This window comes from Canis aureus, chromosome 1 (genome assembly GCF_053574225.1).
Source record: "Canis aureus isolate CA01 chromosome 1, VMU_Caureus_v.1.0, whole genome shotgun sequence".
Taxonomy (NCBI): Eukaryota; Metazoa; Chordata; class Mammalia; order Carnivora; family Canidae; genus Canis; species Canis aureus.
Genome location: NC_135611.1, coordinates 85,719,691 through 85,733,134, shown reverse-complemented (window position 1 = coordinate 85,733,134; position 13,444 = coordinate 85,719,691). Strand labels below are relative to the sequence as shown.

The window sequence follows — 13,444 nt, the reverse complement described above, 5'->3', positions numbered from 1 at the left end:
TGGAAACATTGCTACAGGAAAATAAACACTATTTGAGATGCCTGGGAGGCTCAACAGTTGAGCGTCTGCCTTTGGCTCACGGCATGATCCCAGGGTCCTAGTATCGAGTCCCACATTGGGCTCCCCTCAAGCAGCCTGCTTCTCCCTTTGCCTATGTTCTCTGACTCTCTCTCTGTGTCTCTCATGAATAAATAAATAAAATCTTAAAAAAATTAAACACTACTCATAACTCCAGAGATCTGAAATAATACCTCTCAACATTTCGGCATTTTGTATTCTGGTTTTCTTTTTATGCAGCATTTTAAAATAATCGAGATCATAAATTAAGTGCATATTTGTATTATATCATGACACTTTCATACTTATATTTATTTTATCTTGTGACGCTGCTATTATATTAATTTTTTGCTATTACACTTTCTATGTTTATTTTTTTTAAATACTGTAGCTGGCCTCTAGAGATTGAGGATAGAATATTTTCATTGCTGTAAGTCTAAACACAGTAGAGTGTTGGGCAGTAATTTGAAGTAATGAATGAATAATGACTGCTTATGCAGTAAGCATTAGAGGAGCTATAGGAGCAAACTGGACACTGATTCTGGTCCTGTGAAACTCTTGGTCCACTGGCAAAACAGATCTGCTCATAATCTAGGGTTGATGGAGCTCTGCCCATGGGAGCTTAAGTGCAGTATCATTTCTTTTTTTTTTTTAGATTTTTTTTTTTTAACTTTCATTTATTTATGATAGTCACAGAGAGAGAGAGAGAGGCAGAGACATAGGCAGAGGGAGAAGCAGGCTCCATGCACCGGGAGCCTGATGTGGGATTCGATCCCGGGTCTCCAGGATCGCGCCCTGGGCCAAAGGCAGGCGCCAAACCGCTGCGCCACCCAGGGATCCCCATGCAGTATCATTTCATTTGACTATTTAGTCACAGCAGACTGGAAAGGACTTTTGGGCATATTGACTAAACTATCAGAAAAAAAAAAAAAAAGGATTTCTAGGGATCAGTAGATGCTTCTTTAGTTTGTATTGAAGTAAGAGATCTGGACTCCCAATAAGACACCAGACCTGGAAAGGGGACAATCCCCAGAGATGCTAATGACTTTGAATTTGGGACAGACTGAACGCAGAGAAGATGGTTGTGGGTAGGGAGCATTTTGTAAAATTCTATTCCCCCCATTCTAACCACATTCATTAGCTTTGGCCCGAGAAGCTGGGGAAGGAAGAGTGGATTGTCTTACCTTCTCTTGTCTTTGCCTACCTTCTTACTCTAACTCTATCCCCTATGTCTAGAAGGAAAACATGGCCAGTCAGAGTGGATGAGGACAAAGAAATCTTGGCGGAATAAATTGATATGATCTTGAATGGCCTGCAAGCTACCTTCTCCTTAATATATCACAGGTCTTGCTGCATGAGTGCAGATTTGTAATTTTTTAAAGATTTTATTTATTTGAGAGAGAGAGAGAGAGAGAGAAAGAGAGAGAGAGAGCACAAGCAGGGGGGTGGCCAGTAGAGAGAGAGAGAGAGAGAATAGAATCCCCACGGAACATGAGCCCAATGTGGTGCTCCATTCCAGGACCCTGAGATCATGACCTGAGCCGAAGGCAGATGCTTAACCAACTCAGCCATCCAGGCACCCCAAAGATTTGTAATTTGTGAAGCAAAACTTGCACCTTGGTAGTCCAGCAGCTCTTGACCAGATACTTGGAGTTACTCAGTCTTTTGAAAGATATTATAGATCAGGAGAAAAAAAAATTCCCATGTGGATTATGTTTATTTGGTTAGGTGAGAACATATACATCAAAAAAACAAAAGTGGAACCAGAATATTATGTTAAGTGTTATAACACCCTTTATTCTGATAATACATACAACTTGGTGATAAATAACCTAATCTCTTTTCTGAGAATTACAGCTTTTCACAGTAGAATCAATATGCATATAGTGAAAAAAATGGCTTGACATGATGGGCATGACTTTATAATTCTGACTATTAGGTACTAAGATAAGACATACTTCCTGCTCTCTTTTTTTCTGGTTTATAAAAGCTGATTCTTACCTTAATGGGTTGAGCACTAACCTATTAAGGATTTTTGCTTTTTAGGCTTATTTTCCTTCTTTTTGCATTTTCTGTTCTTAGCAGCAGGACTGAGCTGGCAGTCATTAGAGCCTGTCCACAAGAAAGAAATGCAGAGGGAGAAAGGACTTATCATTTAGTGTGGTTACCTATTAATAACTCCGATGAAAGAAGTCTGTGGAAAATGAGATAGCAGCTATTGCATAGGGGGGAGATATTGGATTATGTGTGGACTTTATTCCGTTAAGCTATTCCTTATGCTCATTTCCAAGGCTAATTAAACGATTGAGTACACTATTTATTCAGCCCCAAGGGAGTATTCTCCAACATGGACAGCTGGCCGAGGGCAGATTTATAGACTTTTCATAAAATATATTTCAATCAAAATCTTAGAAATACAGCTTTAAAAAAATCTTCTCCTAATGCTGTGGTTAATTTCCTAACTGCTCAACTGTGTGTTTATGTTCAGATATCATTTCTCATATTTTAACATGTTGACAGTAAGAGGTCAAAGTGCCAGAAGTTATAGCTTAAACATTCAGTGCCCAACCTGAAAAAGTACTTAGGTGGTGTTAGAGAAAGATTTCTAGTTTTCTTGCTGTAACCATGGTTTTTACAGATGTTGTAAATAAACTTCTCTTCCCTGCTGCCCCCCCCCCCTTTTTTCCAGTGGCAAAAATAGGATGTTCGAAGTCATTGGAGAAACACTGGAACATGATTTCCCAAGCTGGATGGCCAAGATCTTGAGACAGCTTTCTAATCCTGGACTGGTCATCGCTGTTGTTTTGGTTATGGCGTATGTGCTTCCAGCCTCATAGAAAGGGCTTTTGTAATAAGGAAAGCCTGGCTCCTTTTAAGTTTAGCTTTTTTGGCTTTCTCACACTCTCTAAGGGTTGTGCTGTAACCTCACCAAATTCAGGGCTGATTACATGGTGGTGAGAGGCTGAAATTCATGAGCCATACTCTGATCCTATTGGATGTAATTCATAGCCATCTGCATCTGTCTTTGCCTGCCTAGGATTATAAGATTTGTTCCCAAGTAACCAAAATAATTATCAGTAAACAGCTCAAGCAAGGGAAACATAAATGCTAAATGCTAAATCTAATTAGCGCATTGAGCTTCCCCCCATCTCTTGGCCCCCACCTTGTTCCATAAAGCAGATGGCTGTGAACACATAGAAATGATGAGCCTCTAAGTTAATATTCTCTCTGGGGGCCTTATCGGCTATATTTTAGGCCTAAGGGTTTAAGGGGGTCTTAAAAATTTCCATGTCCCTGTTCCGAAAGGCCATCAATAAGCGTGTGTTCATGATAATAGCATCAGAGGACCAGAAGGATCTTGGAAAGGTCACTTTGTCTATCCCTTCAAAAGTCAGAGGTGATATACAAAGGGGAACTTGGGAAGGGGCTTTTGTTCCTATGAAATTTTCATTGGCTTCTGACTCTTGACCACCACAGAGATAAAATTACATTCTGAGAAAAAATATATGTGTGCTATGGAAGAGCCAAAAAAAAGGTGGGGGGGGGGTGGCTAGCCTGCCCTTTCAACCCCTGAGGCCCTCCTAAATATAAAGTCGGAACGGCCACTGTTCTCTCTCAGTCAAAGAGGGCAAATATAAAACTACCCTCACAAATGCATTAGAAACAAAGCTTATATAAAGGGTTAGATTTGTTTTTAAAAAGGTAAAACTAAGAAATATCCTGGAAAGAAATCCCAGTGATGTGAAGTAACTGAACTGGCATCTGGGCCAGGGTGTTTCCATCATCTTTGTGATGATCATGGTCATGTGCCACATCAGAGAGGACGGTATCATGTTCAGTTTTCTTAAGATACTGGCTTAGAGGGACAAAGTGATTTTCCCTAGATAAGAAAGAGTATAGCATAGCAAAAGAGTAGTAGTAGGACTTTGACAATAAATCCAGCCTCTTTACATGTGACACCTTCTTTGAGGGCGAGCTAATAGCCTACAGGGATAATTAAACAGTAAAGCAGATTATATTAAATATTAGAGAACCTTGATCCTGGGGTGGCATTCAGAATCTGATAGTGGATCTCTGGCTCACATATGTGAGAAAATGACCTGCTGGATGCAGCCTGTTTCACCAGATGGCCCTTGAAGTGATTTTTCTTTTCCAAGCTTTCATGATACACTGGCTTCTTGGGACCATGTTAGTTATTATATGGTTTTTAAAAGTCAAGGCCATTTACTGATATAAATGAGATCTTATATTAAAAATATAAAAACCAACAAAGCTTAATGTCAAATTTTATGACTATGGTCTTAACTTACCGAAAGACAGTTTTATTTTTAAGCAAAGGAGCAACATTGTTCTAATGCCACCCATTAAAGATTTAATAAGCTGCCTTGAGAGTATGGAAGAAGAACTAACATTGCCTGTGTTTCAGGCACTACCCATATATTAATCACTTAATTTCCACAAAAGGTTGGCTTCATTAATCACATTATTGATATTGCAGGGAAGATCTGCCCCAAATCAAGTGGTTCATAAGTTAATTCAAACCCATGTCTTTTTCCCCATCTCTTATTTCTTCTAATCATTTGAAGCATGAAACACTGAGTTTGGGGTGAGTGGGAATATACAGAAAGACTAGAAGCCACTTGTCAGGAATGGTTTACACCCAGCTTCGGCACATTTTTTTTTTCTTAAAGGGCCAAATCATAGACATATTAGGTTGTATGAGTCAAAGGCAAAACTGAGGACATTATGTAAGTACTTACATAACCATTTAAAAATGTTAAAACCATTCTTAGTTCATGGGCCATGCAAAACAGGCTGGGAGTCAGTTCTACCCTGGAAACTATGGTTTGCCAACCCTTGGTACAGACTGTGTAGAGAAAAACTGGCAGGATATGAGGTCAAATAGATGTCCTGCAAGACTGAGTATAGTTCTGAGGTTCTGATTTAAAACCCAATTTCAGTTTATTGCTGATTTGATTTTTCAAATCCTGAGATCTCATCTTCTAGTTTATGAGGCTCATGCAGTTGGCTTGGCTCTTTATTACCTTTAATTAGAGACCGTTACATGTTATAAGCATTTTGAATTTCCCCAATGGATAATACTAAATCAGCTTGGATGGTTTTTGGGTAACTGAGTAGAATTCAGGTTAGTTATCTCTAGCCAGGTTCATTCCTTTGGAGACCTGAGAATTCCAGAAATGCAAGTGACTTGTGAGGTCTTTGAGTTCATCCTCCAAATTCAGGCACATTTCTAAGAACACCCTTATAATACACACACACACACACACACACACACACACACATTTATTGAGCACTTACTTCATGCCAAATAGTATTCCAAATGCTTTCATGTATGTAATTTCATTCAAACTCCCATCACTCGGTTAAGAGATAAACAAATCCGGCTAAACCATATCAATAATTGTGTTGCTAGCACCAGATGGCTCATAAAGGATATAATCTGGCATAGTTGGGGAGTAGAGGAAATGTGTTTAGTATCCAGTTATTTGCAACAAAGAGCAATGCCAGTTACCTTTTTTTTTTTACTGCATTTTGTTTGTTTGTTTTGCTTTAAGTGAAGATGAACATATTTATTTTTACACAAACGTTTGGCTGGAATTTGCTCTTTCTAGAAATGTAAATGTCAACTAAAAGCCAAGAATATTCCTTTATAAAACATTTTTTTTGAAGAAGGGGAAAAATGCAAACAATACATTCTATGGGAAAAAAATCCATGTTAATGAACTATGACTATGGGGATTAGAGTCTTTGTTGTAAAAGCCAAAGGAGGGAATTTAAAGCAGAAGGTCAATTTCTTATTCTATACATTCCCTAAGCTTCAGTAGCCTTTCCAGTCTCTTGGATGCTATTCATGTCAACTTGAAATGTTACTTCTAATTATAACTTAAACTGATGTTCATACATTTCCAAGAAGAAGCTACAGTAAGGCAGTGAGGTATGGTAGACAGAATGCTGGGCAGTGGAAGAGGACCTTTCGGTCCCATCTTCCCAGGTCCACCCATGTCCCAAATATACTTCTTTACCTCTGTGTACTTCTATCTTTTATCTATACAATAAAAGACTTAGAGTAGAAAATATCTTGAAGTCCACTGCAGTGCCAACATTCTGTGATTTAGTAAATGTAAATTTAAGAAGAATCTTGAACTGAAAAGTACCATAAATCTTATTGTTTTTTAAAATGTAGCTTGACCATCTATTATCTCAATGCTACTGCAAAGGGCCAGAAGGCAGCAAATTTGGATCTAAAAAAGAAGATGAAACAGGTAGGATATAATTTATTTCATTAATATGTTATCTTTATTAATGTCAAGTAGTAGGAAATACCAAGAAATATCATGTTCTTCTCTTCTTTTTGTATTGTGTAGCAAGCTTTGGAGAACAAGATGCGCAACAAGAAAATGGCAGCTGCCCGAGCAGGTCGGAGAAATGTTTACTATTGCAGTTTTTTTCCCCTACAAATAAAATGCTCTTCCTTTTTTCCTCTTTTTTTCTCTCCAAATGGGGCATTTGATTTGATGCAGGGTGGCATTATTGCCCTGAGTGAGTCATTCCACAATTTTACTGTTCACTTTTGAGACCCTCTCAGGCATCAAATCCTGGGGCTTGTTTTTTTTTTTTTTTTCCCAGTGAGGGAAAGGTACAAGAAAGAAAAATTTAGAAATGTAAACTCAGCAGTAGTAGAGGAAAGGTATCTTTGCAAATTGACAGTAGATGAAGATGACATCCAAATAGTCACATACAAATAACAGACACAAGGGGCACCTTGGTGGCTCAGTTAGGCATCTGTCTTTGGCTCAGGTCATAATCTCAGGTCCTGGGATCAAGCCCACATCAGACTCCCTGTTTCTCTGCCCCCCAACTCATACCTCCTCAAGTACTCTCTTTCTCTCTCTCAAATAAATAAATAAAGTTTTTTCTAAAAAATTAAATAACAGACACAAATGTATAATCTCTCCTACTCAATGGGATCATTTTTATACATAAACAGACACATTGGGAAGATATCATTAGGCTCTTCTGCACTCACCACTGTTGATTTCCTGGAGTCTTTTCTAATTCATTAAACTCTCTTTTTTGTAACCTCCTTAATTTAAAAAATCTTACAATAAGGCACACCCCTATTTGCCCAAATCCCTGATATTCTCTGCGTTCCACATGGAAAAATGATGTCTAAGAAGTTTAGGGAAAAAATTTTTTAAACTTTTCCCTCATTCTTAACTTTAAAACTCTTAATATAACTAGGGCTTTCCCCATGTATAAGTAATAAAACTCAACCCAAATTGGTTTAAATAGAAAAAAATAAATAAATTCATTAACCTACACAGATGAATAGGTTAGTTGTATGTATGGCTAAAGGCCACATTTTATCTTAAGTTTAGAAGTAGCAGGGCTGAGCCCCATTTCTCTGTGGTTCTTTCAATGCTACTTCTTCCATGTTGGCTGACCTTTATGGCAATAGGAATGGATGCAGCAATTTCCAGTGCTATGTCTTCGTATTACATTTGTCTTAGATCTTTTTTCCATCACTAAACTAGTTGTTTCTTTAATTGCATTTAAATTTTTCAGCTTTGGCAAATAAAATTGTGATACATTTTAAGTATACGATATACATTTTGATCTGCCTATACATTGTAAAAGAACTCCCACCACTGTGTTCATTAACACATCCATCACCTCATATATTTACCTTTTTCTTTTTGGTGAAAATACTCAAGTTCTACTCTCTTAGCAAATTTCAATTCCATAATATATCAACCATAGTTCACGGTGTTATACATCACAGCCTCAGATCTTATTCATCTTATGACTGAAAATTGGTACCTTTTCATCAAACTCTACTTATTTCCCCCAACCTCAAACTCCTGGTAACCAACTTTCTACTCTTTATTTTCATGAGTTTGACTTTTTTTTTCTTTTTCATCAGTTACCACATATAAGCGATACCATGCAATGTTTATTTTCCTCTGTCTAGCTTATTGTACTTAGTCTAATGCCTTCCAGGTTTATCCACATTGTTGTAATGGCAGGATTTCTTTCTTTTATAAAGACCGAATAATATCTTTATATTATGAATACTAGTATATTATATTATATATCACATTTTATTTATCCATTTCTCTATAGATGGACTCTTAAGTTGTTTTCATCCTCTCATGCTACAATGAATATGGGAATACAAATTAATGATTTCATTTCCTTTGGACATATACCCAGAAGTGGGATTGCTGGATCATATGATAGTTCTATTTTTAATTTCTTGAGGAACTTTCATACTGCTTTCCATACTGGCTATATCAGTTTACATTCCCACCAGTGGTTCCCTTTTCTCCACATTCTTGCCAGCATAGGTTGTCTCTTGCTTTTTGATAATAGACATCCTAACAGTGTGAGGTGTTATCTCATTGTGATTTGATTTACATTTTCTAGATAGTGATGTCGAGCACTTTTTCATGTACAAATATTGGCCATATGTATGTCCTTGAATAAATGTCTGTTCAGGAACTTTGCCCATTTTAAATCAGGTTATTTTGTTGTTATGTTGTTGAGTTGTACGATTTTCTTGTCTATTTTGGATATTAATCCCTTATCAAACATGTGGTTTGCAGATATTGTCTCCCATTCCATAGGTTGTCTGTTTGTTTTATTGATGATTTCCTTTGCTGTGCATAAGCTTTTTGTTTAATGTTTATTTTTGCTTTTGCTGCCTTTGACAACAAAAATTGTTGTCAAGAACAAGGGCAAGAAGATTTTTCCCTAGGTTTTCTTCTAGGAGTTTTATGATGTAAGGTCTTACATTCAAGTCTTTAATCATTTTGTGTTGACTTTTGTGTATGTTGCAAGATGAAGGTTAAGTTTCATTCTTTTGCATGTGGATATCCAGCTTTTCTACCACTATTTATTGAAGAGAATATCTGTTTTTCATCGTATATCCTCAATACCTTGTCAAATCTAATGGGCCATACATGTTTGTGTTTATTTCTTGTTTCTCTATTCTGTTCCATTGATCTTACTCTCTGTTTTTGATCCCAGCACCATACTGTTTAATTACTATAGCTTTGTAGTATAGTTAGAAATCAGGAAGTGTGGTGTCTCCAGCTTTGTTCTTTTTCAAGATTGCTTTGGTTATTTGGGAACTTTTTGTGGTTCCATCGAATATAAGATTGTTTTCTCTATTTTTTTGAAAATGCCATTGGAATTTTGATAAGGATTACATTGTATCTGTAGATTGCTTTGGGTGGTATGGACATTTTCACAATATTAATTCTTCTAATCTATTAATGTGAACTATCTCTTGAATTTGTTTGTGTCTTCTTTAATCATTACATAATGACCTTCTTTGTCTCTTGTTACTGTTTTTGTCTTAAAATGAACTTTATCTGAAATTAGTAGAGCTCCACCTGATTCTGGCTTCCATTTGCATGGAATATCTCTTTCCATCTCTTCACTCTCGTTTGTGTATGTCCTTAAAGCTGACATGAGCCCTTGTGGGCATCTTATAGTTGGAAGCATGTATGTCACAGATATCTGCACTGCTCTTAAATTTGCTCTAGATTGTGACTATAACTTAACATTATCAAGTTAGTGTTTAGAATGGCGAGCAAAAAGTTTTGACTTTTAAGATGATCTGAATTCTAGTTAAAGCTCATTATTACCTTTATTGTTTTAAATGATGATATAATCTTACAGCATGCTATTATTTGATGTTTTCCTGTAATTTGTACTTAAAAACATATACAAGTTTTGTGAAGGCAGAAACTATCTTATTCATAGTTGCTTCCACAGAAGTTACTACAGAACTTTATATATAACAGTCATTCAGGAATACCTCCTGAATTTCCACTGGTCAATAAGGAGTTCTTTCATTGGAAAATTTTTAAAAGGAAAAATTTTTATATTAATTATGTTAACAGTATTGAATAAACATTATAAAAAGATCAGAACTTTCACTTTCACTCTCCTGGAAAAAAAGAAATATAGAAATATTTTGACTATAAAAATGCTAAGTATATGGCAACATGGGGCACATTTGGAAGATACAGATTTTCACCTCTTTCAGAATGTTAAGCATAACGAAAACCAAATTGTCACTTTGCTTCCTCATTTCTCTCTCTCTCTGTTTCTGTTTCTCTCTCTCACACAGCTGCAGCTGCTGGTGGCCAGTAACTACAGACAATGCTGGGACTCAGAAGTACTCCTCACCTTGCTGCTTAAAAGCACTGATTCATGTAAAAGGCAAGAACACAAGCATTGTGAAGTTGCTGTTCCCCTGCTCCAACCCTCATAGATGGTCAAGGGCATGCTGGTCAGTCAAGGCATCATCAGTCCTAGTCCAGCAAGGAAGATCTCCACCTTGTTCCAAATTAAGAGATTTGTCCCCACTGCCACTTTCTTGCCTGACTCATTTCCCTGGCATTTCTTCTAACAATAAAGTTTAAGGGTGGATGTGATTCAGCAATACAGGTTACTGGTTTACCTTTTGGGTTAATTAAAAGTAGTTTGCTCATGTGGACTTTGGTTTTATATGTTCCTTCTGCCTTAGTTTTCTTTGCCTGGAAACAAATATTTCACCCCCTTTTTTTTTCCTGCAGAGTTCGGAAATATCTTTATAAAGTATTAATTGTAATTATTCATTAACTCACAGTTTGAAACTGACATCCTGTTTTCCTTCTTTTTTATCTATCTCCCCATCCTGGGCCCCCACAACTATACACTCAAGACTTTTTATTTGCTGCTGGATTCAGTATGAAAAGGAATGGCATTTTTAAATGAAAAATCCTAAGGGAAATAGGGGTCTAATTAGCACTGGGTTGAAGGTCTCTCGTCTTGAGGTACATAGGTCTTAGACAACCCACCTCTTTGTGAGTTAAAAAAAAAAAAAAGACATTGTACATGGTTACAGTTCCATCCCAGCCTGATCATGACCTCCAGTGATCACATCTCCTGAGTATAGATTCTAATATTCCATAATTTGTCTTTGCTTTTTGTTAAGGTTGGGAAAATACACTTTAATGGAGGAGATTTAGTTTATAGATGTATTTAAGTATTATTCTTTATTTAAAGTTTGAATTGACTTTGAATAGCAGCAACCAATGCCCTCGGTAAGAATTGTTGTGTGACTTCCATTACATCTGCTAACCCAGTGTCCTTTTCCAGGGCTAAGCCAATTTGCCTGCTATTCCCTGCAGTTGACTTGCTGGTTTTTATTACCATGTTTTTGAGTTTTTCCTTCTTCACTCTTCATCTGGCCATAAAACCATCTCCCTGTTCCTCTGCCAATTTCATTCACTCATCACTGCCATGATACAAATTCAAGATGTACTTCCTTTAGTTTCACTTTCAGATTGGCTTCCATTCCGAATTGTATCACTCCTCCATAGGTTTCCTTGGACCCTAATGTCTTTAATTCGGAGTCTATTATTTAAATAGATTTTCCCGTGATTTTTAACAGTTCTTTATTGTTTCCTGTACACATGGATCATCTATCCTATCCAGACTGTAAGCTCCCTAACAGCAGGGATCATGTCTTTTAGCTCTTTTATATGCCTAGTATAGTGCTGTGCACAGGTAGGCACCAAGTAAATGCTTGTTAATTAAATTGAATCAATTTAACTTAAAGCAGTTGCACTGTGAAACAAAAATTTCTGTTATCTGCATGAGAAATGTTACTAGGATATCAGAAACGAATTATGTATTGCTGTGCAGGGTTTATCATCTCATTGGTTATAATGCAGATGAGTAAATAAAGTGATTGCTTATTTCTACGTGGATCAGTTTTGTGCTGTGTAGTAATAAAATTAGAGAATTGGTTTATATGCTTTGCCAAATTTACAGTGTGGATGACACCCCCTTGTTCTTGATCTGCTTCATAACAAAGATGATGAGAGATGACAAACCGTCCCCCAAGGACTTCATTTAGGGAAAGACAGTGTACTTTTTTTTTTCAGTCTAGTTACCTATGTTACCATACACAGTCATTAACGATATTATTAACTATGTTCCCTCTGCTGTGCATTGCATCTCCATGACTTACGTATTTTATGATTGAGTTTGTACTTCTTAGATCAATGTACGTTTGGAACAAATGCTCATGGTATAAGAATTCAGATATAATAATTCTAAGTTTCAGTCTTTCTAAAAATTGAAAAATAAGTTGGATTTTTATGGCACCTAAACACCCACCTGATTTAAGTTGAGCATTTTTAGAAAATTTAATCCTTTTAGTCTCCAGAGAGCTGCCCATAATATTTCCACAGGACTACATGAACTGAAAGACTGTCTGAGGAATAGCCTTGTAATAGGAAGGTTCTGATCACGATGATAGTTCTATATCATTATTTCTGTATATATATAACGATCAGAGCCATAGGAAAAATTTTAGAAGGTAAATGAACAAACCAACCAGCCAGACTGCACTTTTAAGTTTTTTCTGAGGGGAATAAAAAATAAATTCTGGCAAATATATATGAAAACTAAATTTACTCCTCTGAAGAGCTCACCATTGATTTAAAAACTGAAAAACTGCATTTTGACACTTAGTTTGAATTATCTCCTTTGGCTTCTGAGAGGAGCACATGGTTTAAACTACATCAAGGGGTTAGTATTAGCAACAATTTGACCTGAACTATATTTTCATATCCTGATGGATCCCTAAATTACCAGAGCCAGAGCCCATGCTGGCCAGGTTTGGAAATATATTTGGTGGCCCAAATATTATAATATAGTGAGGTATAATTCCCCTAGTTGCCACACGGGGTCAGTCTTTGCTATCTTCACTCCTCAGTAGAAGAGTTAATAAGAAGAGGTTTTGGGTCAATTTCCCTGACTTAGACTTTAGTGCTGGAGCCCTGCCTTAAACCTACTTGATTCTACTGGAACGTGCAATATTTCACTTTGTTTTACCAGCCGTTTCAACAAAGAATATGGGTAGATTGTGAGGAAGTGGGCTTGGAATACATGCTGGGACAACACTGGGTGCATGATCCCCAGGAACCACTATGAGGCTAGTATATCTTCATCCACTTGATAAACATTTATCAAACACTATGTCACATATTTATCAAAGGAAATGTAGCCCAAGTATCACCTTTTCTCTCTATTTTCTCCCATTGTTTTGCACCACCTGACATATTGATCTTGTTTTTCAGAATCTTCTAGAATGATATTACAATTTACAAAGCCATTTTAAGATTGAGGAAAGTCAATGATACTTTTCCATTTAAGGCAAGACTGTGACTTTCTTCATGATGACATAGATATTACAGTACATTGTTAGAAATTAGAAAAGAATTTTACTCCCTCTTATTCTCATCAAGTGCAATGCCAAGCAAAATCCAGATGTACCCTCACCTTTCCCAGCTTTCTTCCA

The 13,444-nt window shown here is 36.7% G+C and overlaps 1 protein-coding gene across 1 annotated transcript in view; it reads left to right on the top strand.

The window, feature by feature from the left end:
• Positions 1-11,766, top strand: part of TMC1 (transmembrane channel like 1) — a 138,295-nt gene extending 126,529 nt beyond the window's left edge. Inside the window, exons 16-19 of the mRNA XM_077856722.1 lie at positions 2,747-2,872; positions 6,263-6,341; positions 6,444-6,495; positions 10,220-11,766. Coding sequence (XP_077712848.1) covers positions 2,747-2,872; positions 6,263-6,341; positions 6,444-6,495; positions 10,220-10,242 — 280 coding nt within the window. The 3' untranslated portion in view covers positions 10,243-11,766. The remainder of the gene's footprint in view (positions 1-2,746; positions 2,873-6,262; positions 6,342-6,443; positions 6,496-10,219) is intronic.
• The last annotated feature ends 1,678 nt before the right edge of the window (positions 11,767-13,444 follow it).